Here is a 13,592-nt window from a genome sequence, read left to right on the forward strand (position 1 = left end):
CATCTGGCAGCTCATTTGTCTACTCTCAATTTGTCCAAATCACACTGAAGCATCTCTGTATCCTCCCCACAGCTCACCCTCCCACCCTGCTTTGAGTCATCTGCAAATTGGGAGATATTACATTTGGTTCCCTCATCTAAATCATTAATATATGTTGTGAATAGCTGGGGTCTCAGCACTGATCCCTGCGGATTCCACTAGTCACTGCCTGCCATTTGGAAAACGACCCGTTATTCCTACTTTTCGTTTCCTATCTGCCAACCAGTTTTCTAACCATCTCAATACACTACACCCTCAATCCCATGCACTTTAATTTTACAAGCTAATCTCTTACGTGGGACGTTCGAAGGCCTTCTGAAAGTCCAAATAAACCACAACCGCTGACTCTCCATCAACTGTAGTAGTTACTCCCTCAAAGAATTCCAGTAGATTTGTTGAGCATGATTTCCCTTTTGTAAATCGGTGCTGATTCCGATCCTGCCACTGTTTTCAAGTGCTCTGCTATTAAACTGTTTATAATAGATTCTAGCATTTTCCCTGTTACCGACATCAAGCTGATTGATCTATAATTCCCTGTTTACTCTCTGCCTCCCTTTTTAAATAGTATGGTTACATTAATTACCCTCCAATCTGTAGGAACTGTTCCAGAGTCTATAGAATCTTGGAAGATGATCACAAATCCATCCACTATTTCCAGGGCCACTTCCTTAAATACTCTGGGATGTATTTAGATTATCAGGTCCTGGAGATTTATTGGCCTTCAATCCCATCTATTTCCCCAACACCATTTCCCTACTAATACTGATTTTGCACTAAAGCCTACATTTCTGTTATGTTATTTGTGTCCTCCTTTGTGAGGACAGAACCAAAATATTTAGTTAAAAGCAAATTACTCACTTCCGGTTGCGGCTATGCCTAGGTAGGTCGCACGTTCGGCAGCTCCCGCCGGAAACAGACTTTTGGGCTCTCAAGAGGGGCCCCAACGGCAATTGTTCGACGGCTTCCAGTGTGGAAAGGTGACAGCAGGGTCCCCCCGAAATTATATGGATTGGACCAGGAGTGGAGCGGTGAAAAAAAGTGATCTTGGAGCAGCGAAAAGTGAGAGAGAGAAAAAACAAGATGGCGGCGGGTGGAGACCAAGCAGCATGGGCGCAGTGGTCGCAGGAGCAGTAGGGGTTTCTTAGACACTGCTTTGAGGAGCTGAAAACCGAAATGCTGGTGCCAATGAAGGCGGCCATTGAGAAGCTAGTGGAGACCCAGAAGGCCCAAGGGGCGGCGATCCGTGAGGTGTGGCAAAAAGCCTCGGAGAATGAGGACAAGATCTTGGGCCTGGCAGTGAAGGTGGAGGCGCACGAGGCGCTGCACAAGAGGTGGGCGGAAAGATTTGAGGACCTGGAGAATAGGTCGAGGAGGAAGAATCTTCGGATTCTGGGTCTCCCTGAAGGAGTGGAGGGGCCCGATGCTGGGGCATATGTGAGCATGATGCTCAATTCGCTGATGGGCGCGCGAGCCTTCCCGAGGCCTCTGGAGCTAGATGGGGCTCACCGGGTCCTAGCAAGGAGACCCAAGGCCAACGAGCCGCCAAGGGCTGTAGTGGTGAGGTTTCACCGCTTTATGGACAGAGAGTTTGTCCTGAGATGGGCCAAGAAAGAGCGGAGCAGCAGGTGGGAGAACACGGAGATCCGAATCTACCAGGACTGGAGTGCAGAGGTGGCTAAGAAGAGAGCTGGTTTCAATCGGGCTAAGGTGGTGCTCCATCGAAAGGGGGTGAAGTTCGGTATGCTGCAGCCAGCGCGATTGTGGGTCACATTCCAGGATCGGCACCACTATTTCGAAACGCCTGATGAGGCATGGAGCTTTATACGGACTGAAAAGTTGGACTCAAATTGAGGGTTTGTTGTGGGGGGATGTTTCCTGTGTATATGGTGTTTATTACGTTTAGGGAATGTTCCTCTGGTTTGGGTGCTGGATGGGGATGGGTGAAGGGATTTGATGGGGAGACTATGGGAGAGTGTGGGCGTCGGTGTTGGAGGGGCAGACCCCCACAAAGGAAGAGGGGGAGTGGAGGCCCAGGGATGGGGAATTGGGGTAAGGCCGCAAAAGGAGCTGCGCCAGAGGGGGCGGGGCCGGCTCAGGAAAGCGCGGGCTTTTTCCCGCGCTCGGGAAGGACGGGGGTGGGGGCCGGGGGGGATGGGCGGTGCTGGAGAGGAGCGCACACTGACTGCCAGGGAGGGGGAGGGGGGGATTCTCACACTGGAGGGGGTCGATGGAATGGCGGGAGAGGCCGGGGTCAGCAGGAGTCAGCTGACTTACGGGAGTGTTATGGGCGGAGCAAAAGGGCTAGATGTGGATCTGGGGGGGGGGGGGGGGGGTGGGGGGGGGGGAAGAGGTGGGGTATAGGGTTGCTGCTGCATTGGCCAAAGGGGAGCTGGAAGTAGGAGAGGTGGTCGGGGCGGGGGTCCGCCGTCTGGGGGACTGGAGGGTGCGGGAGGCGCGGGCACGTGGCCTAGAAAAGGAGATGGCTAGTCGGCAGTGGGGGGGGGGGGGGCAGGTGAGCAGCCCCCCAATCCGGCTGATAACTTGGAATGTGAGGGGCCTGAACGGGTCGGTCAAGAGGGCCCGAGTGTTCGCGCACTTAAAGGGACTGAAGGCAGATGTGGTTATGCTCCAGGAAACACATCTGAAGGTGGCAGATCAGGTTAGGCTGAGAAAGGGATGGGTAGGACAGGTATTTCATTCAGGGCTGGATGCGAAGAACAGAGGGGTTGCAATACTGGTGGGGAAGCAGGTGTCGTTTGAGGCAATGAATATTGTAGTGGATAATGGAGGTCGATATGTGATGGTGAGCGGTAGGTTGCAGGGGGTGCGGGTGGTACTGGTAAACGTATATGCCCCGAACTGGGATGATGCCGGATTTATGAAACGCATGCTGGGTCGGATTCTGGACCTGGAGGTAGGAAGCTTGATAATGGGGGGGGGGGGGGCGGATTTCAACACGGTGCTGGACCCAGCACTGGCTCACTCTAGGTCCAGGACGGGTAAGAGGTCGGCTGCGGCCAAGGTGCTTAGGGGGTTTATGGACCAGATGGGGGTAGTGGATCCGTGGAGGTTTGTCAGGACCCAGGCCAGAGAATTATCATTCTTTTCCCACGTCCATAGAGCCTACTCCCGGATAGATTTTTTTATTTTGAGTAGGGCACTAATCCCGAAAGTGGAGGGAACGGAGTATTCGGCCATCGCCATCTCAGACCACGCCCCGCACTGGGTGGAGCTGGAGTTAGGAGAGGAGAGGGACCAGCGCCCACTGTGGCGTCTAGATGGGGGATTATTGGCGGATGGGGAGGTGTGCTGGCGGGTGCGGGGGTGCATTGAAAGATATTTGGAGGCCAATGACAACGGGGAGGTGCAGGTGGGGGTAGTCTGGGAGGCGCTGAAGGCTGTGGTCAGGGGAGAGTTAATCTCCATCACGGCCCACAGGGAGAAGAGCGAGAGCAGGGAGAGGGAGAGGTTGGTGGGGGAGATCTTAAGGGTGGACAGGAGATATGTAGAGGCCCCCGAGGAGCGACTACTCAGGGAGCGGCGGAACCTCCAGACGGAGTTCGACCTGTTGACCACAGGGAAAGCAGAGGCACAGTGGAGGAAAGCGCAAGGGGCGATGTATGAGTATGGGGAGAAGACGAGTCGGATGCTGGCACACCAGCTTCGTAAGAGGAAAGATAGGTGGAGTTAAGGATAGCGGGCGGAATACGGTGCGGAGTGCGGTGAGAATAAACAAGGTATTTAGGTACTTCTATGGGGATCTGTACAGATCTGAGCCCCCAGGGGGGGAAGAGGGGATGCAATGATTTTTGGATCAGCTGAGGTTCCCGAGGGTGGAGGAGCAGGAGGTGGCTGGTTTAGGGGCGCCAATTGGCCTGGAGAAGCTGCTTAAAGGATTGGGGAGCATGCAGGCGGGGAAGGCCCCGGGGTCAGATGGGTTACCGGTCGAGTTTTACACGATATACGTGGACCTGCTAGGCCCGTTGCTAGTGAGGACTTTCACTAAGGCAAGGGAGGGGGGGACCTTGCCCCCGACAATGTCCGGGGCGCTGATCTCTCTGATCTTGAAGCGGGACAAGAACCCACTGCAGTGCGGGATTTGTAAAGGGCAGGCAGCTAAACACCAATGTGCGGAGGCTCCTCAACCTGATTATGATGCCCTCGGTGGAGGGAGAAGCGGAGGTAGTGGCATCTATGGACGCGGAGAAGGCCTTCGACTGGGTGGAGTGGGAGTATCTTTGGGAAGTGCTGCGCAGGTTTGGGTTCGGGGAGGGGTTTATCGGCTGGGTCAGATTGTTATATAGAGCCCCGGTGGCGAGTGTGGCGACGAATCGGCGGAGGTCGGAGCACTTTTGGCTGTACCGAGGGACGAGGCGGGGTGCACCTTGTCCCCCTTGCTGTTTGCATTGGCAATTGAGCCTCTGGCCATGGCACTAAGGGAGTCCAGGAAATGGAGGGGACTGGGCCGAGGGGGAGAGGAACATCGGGTGTTGCTGTATGCGGACGATCTGTTGCTGTATGTGGCAGATCCAGTGGAGGGGATGGTGGAAGTCATGCGGATCCTAAGGGAGTTTGGGGACTTCTCGAGGTATAAGCTCAATGTAGGGAAAAGTGAGCTCTTTATGGTGCATCCAGGGGACCAGGGAAAGGGGATAGACGACCTGCCGTTAAAGAGGGCGGAAAGGAGCTTTCGGTACTTAGGGATCCAGGTGGCTGGGAGTTGGGGGGCCCTGCACAAACTCAGCTTGACGCGGTTGGTGGAGCAGATGGAGGAGGATTTCAAAAGATGGGATGTGCTGCCACTCTTGCTAGTGGGCAGGGTGCAGTCGGTTAAAATGACGGTCCTCCCAAGGTTTCTCTTTGTGTTCCAGTGCCTTCCCATTATGATTCCCAAGGCCTTTTTCAAACGGGTAGGTAGGAGTGTCATGGGTTTCGTGTGGGCAAATAAGACCCCGAGGGTAAAGAGGGTGTTTCTGGAGCGTAGTAGGGACAGGGGAGGCTGGCTCTGCTGAATTTGTGCGACTATTATTGGGCTGCCAATGTGGCGATGATCCGTAAGTGGGTAATGGAGGGAGAGGGGGCGGCGTGGAAGAGGTTGGAGATGGCGTCCTGTGTGGGCACGAGCCTGAGGGCGCTGGCGACGGCACCGCTGCCACTCTCGCCGACAAGGTACACCATGAGTCCGGTGGTGGCGGCGACGTTGAAGATCTGCGGGCAGTGGAGACGACACAGGGGCGAGGTGGGAGCCTCGGTTTGGTCCCCGATTCGGGAGAACCATCGGTTCGTCCCGGGAAGGATGGATGGGGGATTTCGGAGCTGGCATCGGGCAGGGATTAGAAGAATGGGGGACCTGTTTATAGATGGGACGTTTGCGATCCTGGGGTCGCTGGAGGAGAAGTTTGGGTTACCCCCGGGAAATGCTTTCAGGTATATGCAAGTGAGGGCTTTTGTGAGGCGGCAGGTGAGGGAATTCCCGCTGCTCCCGGCACAGGGGACTCAGGACAGGGTGATTTCGGGTGTATGGGTTGGAGAAGGCAGGGTTTCGGCGATCTACCAGGAGCTAAGGAAGAGGAGGAGGCCTCGGAGGAGGAGTTAAAGGGCAAGTGGGAGGAGGAGCTTGGGGAGGAGATAGATGAGGGTCTGTGGGTTGATGCCCTGAGTAGGGTTAATTCTTCCTCCTCTTGCGCCAGGCTCAGCCTAATACAATTCAAGGTTATTCACAGAGCGCATATGACAGGGGAGAGGTTGAGTAGGTTCTTCGGGGTGGAGGACAGATGTGAGAGGTGTTCGGGGAGCCCGGCGAATCACATCCACACGTTCTGGTCGTGCCCGGCACTGGATGGGTTTTGGAGGGGTTTCGCGAGGACTATGTCCAAAGTGGTGAAAGCCCAGGTCAAGCCGAGTTGGGGGTTGGCACTATTTGGGGTAACGGACGAGCCGGGAGTGCAGGAGGCGAAAGAGGCCGGTATCCTGACCTTTGCGTCCCTGGTAGCCCGGCGCAGGATCTTGCTAATATGGAAGGACGCGAAGCCCCCCAGTGTGGAAGCCTGGATAAATGACATGGCAGGGTTCATTAAGCTGGAGGGGATGAAGTTTGCCTTACGAGGGTCTGTGCAGGGGTTCTTCAGGCGGTGGCAACCGTTCCTAGACTATCTCGCGGAGCGTTAGGAAGAGGTCAGCAGCAGCAGCAGCCCAAGGGTGGGGGGGGGAGGAGGGGGGGACATTCGGGTGGGTGGGGGGGGGCTGCCCTACGGGTACCTTTGAATGTCATATGGGGGGGTTACTGTATGTGGGGAAACCCAATCTTTTTGTTAAAAATTTTGTTGGAAAATTTGAATAAACATATATTTTTTTAAAAAGCAAATTACTGCGGATGCTGGAATCTGAAACACAAACAGAAAATACTGGACAATCTCAGCAGGTCTGACCATATAAGGGTGCTAATGTTTTGAGGCTGGATGATTTTGTCACAGCTGTATTTAGATGGTCAGCCATTTCTTTGACCCCCATTATAAAAGCCCCTGTTTCTGGGTGACGGCAGGATAGGAGGCGGCCGCACAATGGAGGGCTCCCGTTTGGGAACGACATTTTCGGGGCTTTAAGCCCGGTCCCAGGGTCCACGGAGGCGGCAAAAGCAGGGAGATGGCACAGAGAAGGCACAGTGAAGAAAAATGTCGAGGGTGAGCAAACAATCGTCCGTAAAGAAAACAGCTGAAGGTCCGTCGGGGAGTGGAAAGGTCACCGCGGGGTCACCAAGGAAAATGGAGGCTGGAGCACCAGGGGAGGCCGCATTGTTTACGGCTGAAGAAATAACTAAGGTAATGGCTGCGGAATTCGAAAGGCAGTTTACAAGATACATGGAGACGATGAGGAAGGAGATGAGAGAGGTTTTGAGTGCGCTGGTGGAGGAGGCGATTTCCCCGGTGCTGACGAGCGGTGGCGAGCGCAGTGGCGGAGGTGCAAGAGCACGGGGAGGCGCTGAAGGAAGTGGAGGAGACGTTATTGCAGCACGGTGATCAACTTGCCTCGATGGGGAAGGAGATGCGGAAGGTGATGGACATTAACAAGGATCTGCGAGGAAAAATGGAAGACCTGGAAAACAGACCCAGGCGACAGAATTTGAGGATTGGGGGGCTGCCCGAAGGAGTTGAAGGACCGAGGCCGACTGAGTATTTTGCCGCAATGCTGGCGAAACTATTGGGGGAGGGGGAGGATCCCTCCCGATATGAACTGGATCGGGCTCATCGGTTGTGGAGGCCTGTACCAATGGCGAGTGAGCCGCCAAGGGTAGTGACTCTGTGCTTCCGTAGGTACAGTGTGAAGGAGAAGGTCCTGAGCTGGGCCTTCAGAAGTGGGTGGTGCAGTGGGCTGGAGCTGGTATACGTGTATACCAGGACTTTACGGTGGAGCTGGCGAGGAGGCGGGCTGCCTTCAACCGGGTGAAGAGGGCACTGTACATTAGCAAGGTGCGGTGCGGCATTGTATATCCAGCGAAGCTGAGGGTGACTTACAAGCTCAGGGACTTTTATTTTGGAACGGCGGAAGCAGCGGAGGAGTTTGCGAAAGCAGAAGGACTGTGGCAGAACTGAGAAACTGAGGAATGGCCATGTACCGATGTAACCTCATGACTGTATTTCCTTCTTTTTTGTATCACTGCGCGCGGGTGTAGAGGCTAAAGGAGCCAATGTTGTATATATTTGGACAAGGGACGGGACTTTCACTCAAAATGAGGGCTCTTTGGGGTGTAGGTGGATATGTGGGGTTTGTGTGCTAAAAGGGGATCTTTGGGCTTTCCTAGGGCCGGGCAAGTGGGAAAGGGACCCGGGCGGGGGCCTCCACGCTGGCCGGTTTAAGCCGGCCAGTGAATGGGAGTGAGGTGGGGGGAGGGGCTGCGGCCATCGGAGCCTGGCAGAACAGGGTCCGAGTGGTCTAGCTGGGTGGAAAGTTGGGGGGAAGGAACCGAGGTTGGGAGGAGGAGTTTTACAAGAGGCAGTGGACAGGAGGAGCTGGAGACTTGGGGTGGGGGGAGGGGGGCGGGGGGGGAGCTGTGTAAGATTAAGAGTGACTTCGGGTAATCCCTGATTCCTTTTTGTCCATTTGTTTATGTAAACATGCGGGTTGAGGTTTGGGGGTCGGTGGGTAGATGGGATCGTTGTCACTATGGGGATTGACATATCTTGCTGATTATTATTTATTGTTGATGGATGTAAATGTGGGAGAAAATGTGAAAAAGGAGGAGAATTAAAAAAATTGTTTTAAAAAAGAATCAACTACATCACTCTCCATCTTGATGAAGTATCTATTCATATTATGGTCGCTAATCCCCAGAGGGCCTCGTACAACAAGATTTCCAATTATTCCTTTCTCATTGCACAATACCCAGCCTAGGATGGTCTCGTCTCAAATTGTTCCTCGAAGTATTGGCCCAGAAAACCATCCTGTATAAACTGCAGGAATTCTTCCTCTAGGGTATTGCTACTAATTTGATTTGCCCAAGCCACCCATAATTACAGATGCTCCTTTAGCACATGAGCCTCTATTTTCCTGTTTAATGCCATTCCCAACATCACCACGATAGTTTTGGATGTATATAGGTAAGGTAAAGTCGCTGTAGTTCCAGATGACCATAGGCTGATTTCCCCTTTGAGGGGGAGAGCTGACTGGTGGTGGTTTAACCTGAGGATCACCACACCTCAGGTGAGGGAAGTGGTTGAGAAGGTGGGGCCTTCATGAATAACCTCAGCTGGCACAGGAATTGCACCCGTGCTGCTGGCCTCGCCTCTGCATCACGAACCAGCTGTCTAGCCAAGTGAACTAAACTGGCCCCCGGATCTATACACAATCCCCACTAATGTTTTTTGCCCCTTGGTGTTTCTCAGCTCCACCCATACAGATTCCACATGTCAGAGCTAATATCCTTCTTCACTATTGTGTTAATTTTCCCTTTCAACAGCAGTTCCACTGTCTTTTCCTTTTTGTCTGTCCTTCCCTAAATACTGAATACCTCTGGATGTTCAGTTCCCATCCCTGGTCATCCTGCAGCCATGTCTCCATAATCCCGTCGATCTCATACCTGTTTACAACTATTTGCGTGATTATTTCATCCACTTTATTGCGAATGCTTTGCGCGTTAAGTCACAAAGCCTTAAGGTTTGTTTTAAACATTTCTTGTCTCGGTTCCCATTATTTTTCAATGTGGCCCTGTTTGATTCTGGCCCTTGATTTCTCTGCCTATCACTTTTCTTATTCCCCTTTCTGTCTTTTTTTCTTGTCTGTGTTTCCCCATCCTCTGACTTCTTGCATAGATTCACATCCCTCAGCCATTTTAGTATAAATCCTTTCCAACCACTCCAGCAAGTACTCTCCCTCGGACATCAGTCCCAGTCCTGCCCAGGTGTAACCCGTCCAGTTTGTCCTGGTCCCACCTCCCGCAGAACCTGTCCCAACGTCCCAGGAATCTGAAACCCTCCCCTCGCACCATCTCTTCAGCCACATTCACCTGATATATCCTATTATTTCTGCTCTGACTAGCACTGGTAATAATTCTGAGATCACTACCTTTAAGGGCCTACTTTTCAGCTTCCTAACTCCCTATTTTCTGCTTTTAGGATCTGATCCTTTTTTTAAACCTATGCCGTTTGTATCAACGTGCACCACGACCACTGACTGTTCACTCTCCGCCTCTAGATTGTCCTGTAGCCGCCCTGAGCCATCCTAACACCAGGGAAGCAACAAACCATCCTGGAGTATTGTTTGCGGCCACCTAAACACCTATCTATTCCCCTTACATTTGAATCCGCTGTAACTATTGCATTCCCACACGTCTTTCTCCTCCTCTATGCAGCAGAGTCAAGCATGGTGCTACAAATTTGCCCGTTGCTGCTTTCCCTTGATGGGGCCATTCCACCTCAATAATATTGAAAACGGGGAAATCATTCTCTGTTTTGCAGGGGAATGGCCACAGAAGATTCCTGCACTGCCTGCCTAGTCCTCTTGCTTTGCCTGGTGGTCACCTAATCCTTTCCTTCCTGTGGAGACATAGCCTGCGGTATGACCACCTTCTTATACGTGGTATCCACAATACACTCCGCCTCACGGATGCTCCACAGTGTCCCCAGCCGCCGCTCCATCTCTGAAACCTGGGGTCTAGGAGCAGCAGCTGGAGACACTTCCTGCACACATGCTGGTCCCGGGCACTGGAAATGTTCCCGGCTTCCCACATAGAGCAGGATACTCTGTTCCAACTCTGATCACTCCCCACTCTGCATTTAAAGTAACACAGCAGGCGTTTTCTGATCTTTCTGCATTGGTGCTAGACCACAGAGTGCAATTTGCCCACTGAGATATCAAGAAACTTTAGTAAAAGTTTAACTTCTGTTGAAATTACAGAGATATGATTGAAACAAACTTCAGAGTCAGTGTGCATCAACCCAAGAGGTACTCTGTGTGGAATAACCAGCTATCTGTGTGGAGTAAACCAGCTGAATGTGTGAACTGCAAGTGTCAGTAGTTGAAAGTAAGCTATTTGAAATGGGGACTGAAAACCCGGCACTGCTTTTGTGAGCTGTGAATGCCTGTTGTTGAAAGTAAACCCCTCGAGCACATTACCTTTATAAAAGTCGACCCCTTAACGTTTTGCCTTAAAAGAAAGTCTCAAAAAGTCGACTTTTATGTTGATATATACAGTCTTTATTTTTGAGCCCTTGTTACTCATTTTTCTTCTAAGACCCTCTTTCTCACTTTTCTGAACTTTCTGCATGAAATTCCTTTATCCAAGAGGTGCGGTGGGCTTCATCTTCTCATCCACTTGCAATGTGGTTCATGACAGGAATTAGATGAGGGTGATCCTGTCAAACATCCCCACCAGATTTCTATTCCCCTCTTGTGGGGAGATGGTTGACTAGTACCATTCAACTCCCAATGATAGTGCTGTTGATTTTAAAATTAAACCAGAACTGTATTAGTGACGTCAGTTGCAGCACCATTCATAAAAACATTGATAAGTTCGCTAACAGTACAAATCATGAAGAATGCATCCTGCAAAATTAATCAGTTGAGTTAATGATTATTTACATCAAAAATAACCTTCTGAACCATATTCCATTACAAGATGCCCTATGTAGACAGAGGGAATGTGTTTCGGAGTGTTTGTAAACAAATATTTTAAAGTAAATTAATGTTATGCAGTGTTTGACAATACAGAAACAAGAAGCTTGATGGCTCTAATTGCCTTTAATGGCTTTACAGATTCTATGTTTTTATAATGAGTTACAATCATGTGGCTTGAGAGTTAGGATGTTGACGCCTTATTACATTGTAAAACTAAAACAAAATGCCCTTGGTGCTGGAAATATGAACTAAAGACAGAATATGTTGGCATACACTGAGCAGACCAAGCAACATCTGTGGCAAGAGGAACCAAGATGATCTGTCACCAGAACGAGAAGTTGTTAAAAGTACACAACCTGTAAGCAAGGAAAGGGCGAGGGGAAGGAAAGAACTGTGGGGAAAGTCTTTCAGAATGTGAAGAGCAGCAGTGGTTAAATGGTAGAAGGGCAAATGACCAGAGGCTCAGGAGCATGCTTGTGTGGACCGACTGGAAGTGCCCAGCAAAAGAATCACCCTGTCTGCATTTCTGAATATTGCTGAAAAAAGAGACATGCGGCTGAAGTTTTTCATCTTGCACTCACCAAGAATGCCAAATTTCAAACAACAATTTACACTACAGGAGAAAAGGGTGCTGATTGTTTAGCAAGTCGACTGATTGGCCACGCTGTTGCCATGGAAACAGCAACAGGGCCCTATAGGCTCCCCAAGCTCTCCGATAAATCAAAAAAGATGCAGGGCTTGAACAGGTTCCTATTGTTTGCAGAGAAGTAATGTACATTCATATGCAGGGGCCCATTTAGTGTTAATAAGATGCATATAGGAATAAGGTTGCCAACCCTCCAGAGACCTAGGATTTGAAGCAGGGCTTTTCTGATTTTTCTGCATCGGTGCTAAATCACCTGATGGTGAATCTGCAGATGACATGAGGAAAAGCCTTTCTTTACCAAGCGATTGGTTAGAATTTGGAATGCACTGCCTGAGAGTGCAACGGAGGCAGAGCTAATCATGGCTTTGAAAAGGGAAATGGATAATTATCTGAAGAGAAGGAAATTGCCGGGCTACAGGAAGAGGATGGAGAGTAGGACTAGTTGAGCTGCTCTTGCAAAAAGCCGGCACAGATACATTGGGGTGAATGGCCATCTATTGTACTGTAACCATGCCATGATTCTGTAGGTCTGCCCTCTAGTCACTTTGAATTGAAGATTGATTTCCTGCGGATTGCTGCAAGCAGCCTGGGAGGAAAGCCTACGGGCATTTTATTTTCATTATAAGCATGTTGGACATGGGAAGAAAGGCTGTTTAACTGGATAGAGCATTTGGAGATGCCAGGTCATGTGATGAAACTTCCAGGAATACATCCAACAAAAGTTTACAACCCTGTACAGTAGCAGATGGGGAAACGGCTTTGACAAAATGCACCTGGGCTATTTTTAATCTGCAGGCAGTTGTTTAACAAACAGTGCTTCAAAGCCAAATCAATTCTCTGTCCAACTCCCACTGACCTCCCTGTTCTTGACCTTCTAAAATGTTCCACTGAAGCTCACAGCAAGCTTAACGATCAGCATATTGTTTTCCATAATACTTTGCAGACCTCTGCTTTCAATTTTGACTTTTAACCACATTGGTCATGAACTTTCATCTCTTGTAAGGAATTCTGACAATGTGGGGAAGGAATGGGATTGGTGCACGAAGCAGGAGATTATTGTTGGCCAAGGATGTGGATCATTGACGGGTGAAATGAGTTGAGGTGCACGTCATCCAGGTTTTTTTTTAATAAAATATTTTATTGAAAATTTTTGGTCAACCAACACAGTACATTGTGCATCCTTTACACAATATTATAACAACACAAATAACAATGACCTATTTTATAAACAGAAAATGAATAAATAACAAAAATGAAAACTAACCCTAATTGGCAACTGCCTTATCACAAGTAACACTCTCCAAAAATATAATTTAACAGTCCAATATATAATTATCTGTAGCAACGACCTATACATATTATACAGTATATATTAACAAACCTGAGAGTCCTTCTGGTTCCTACTCTCTCCCCCCCCCCCCCCCCCCCCCCCCCGCCCCCCCCCGATCCTGGGCTGCTGCTGCTGCCTTCTTTTTCCCATTCCATCTATCTTTCTGCGAGGTATTCGACGAACGGTTGCCACCGCCTGGTGAACCCTTGAGCCGACACCCTTAGAACGAACTTAATTCGCTCTAGCTTTATAAACCCTGCCATGTCGTTTGTCCAGGTCTCCACCCCCGGGGGCTTGGCTTCTTTCCACATTAGCAATATCCTGCGCCGGGCTACTAGGGACGCAAAGGCCAAAATATCGGCCTCTCTCGCCTCCTGCACTCCCGGCTCTTGTGCAACCCCAAATATAGCCAACCCCCAGCTTCGTTCGACCCGGACCCCCACTACTTTTGAAAGCACCTTTGTCACC

The 13,592-nt window shown here is 50.6% G+C and overlaps 1 protein-coding gene across 3 annotated transcripts in view; it reads left to right on the forward strand.

Moving 5' to 3' along the window:
* The window catches only part of rhbdd3 (rhomboid domain containing 3), a 74,007-nt gene that overhangs the window by 32,467 nt on the left and 27,948 nt on the right, over positions 1-13,592 (forward strand). Inside the window, exon 2 of one of the 3 annotated variants that reach the window (XM_072491466.1) lies at positions 10,429-10,555. The exons of the other annotated variants lie outside the window; for them this stretch is intronic. Coding sequence (XP_072347567.1) covers positions 10,525-10,555 — 31 coding nt within the window. The 5' untranslated portion in view covers positions 10,429-10,524. The remainder of the gene's footprint in view (positions 1-10,428; positions 10,556-13,592) is intronic. 3 annotated transcript variants of the gene reach the window in all.

Source organism: Scyliorhinus torazame, chromosome 1 (genome assembly GCF_047496885.1).
Source record: "Scyliorhinus torazame isolate Kashiwa2021f chromosome 1, sScyTor2.1, whole genome shotgun sequence".
Classification (NCBI taxonomy): domain Eukaryota; kingdom Metazoa; phylum Chordata; class Chondrichthyes; order Carcharhiniformes; family Scyliorhinidae; genus Scyliorhinus; species Scyliorhinus torazame.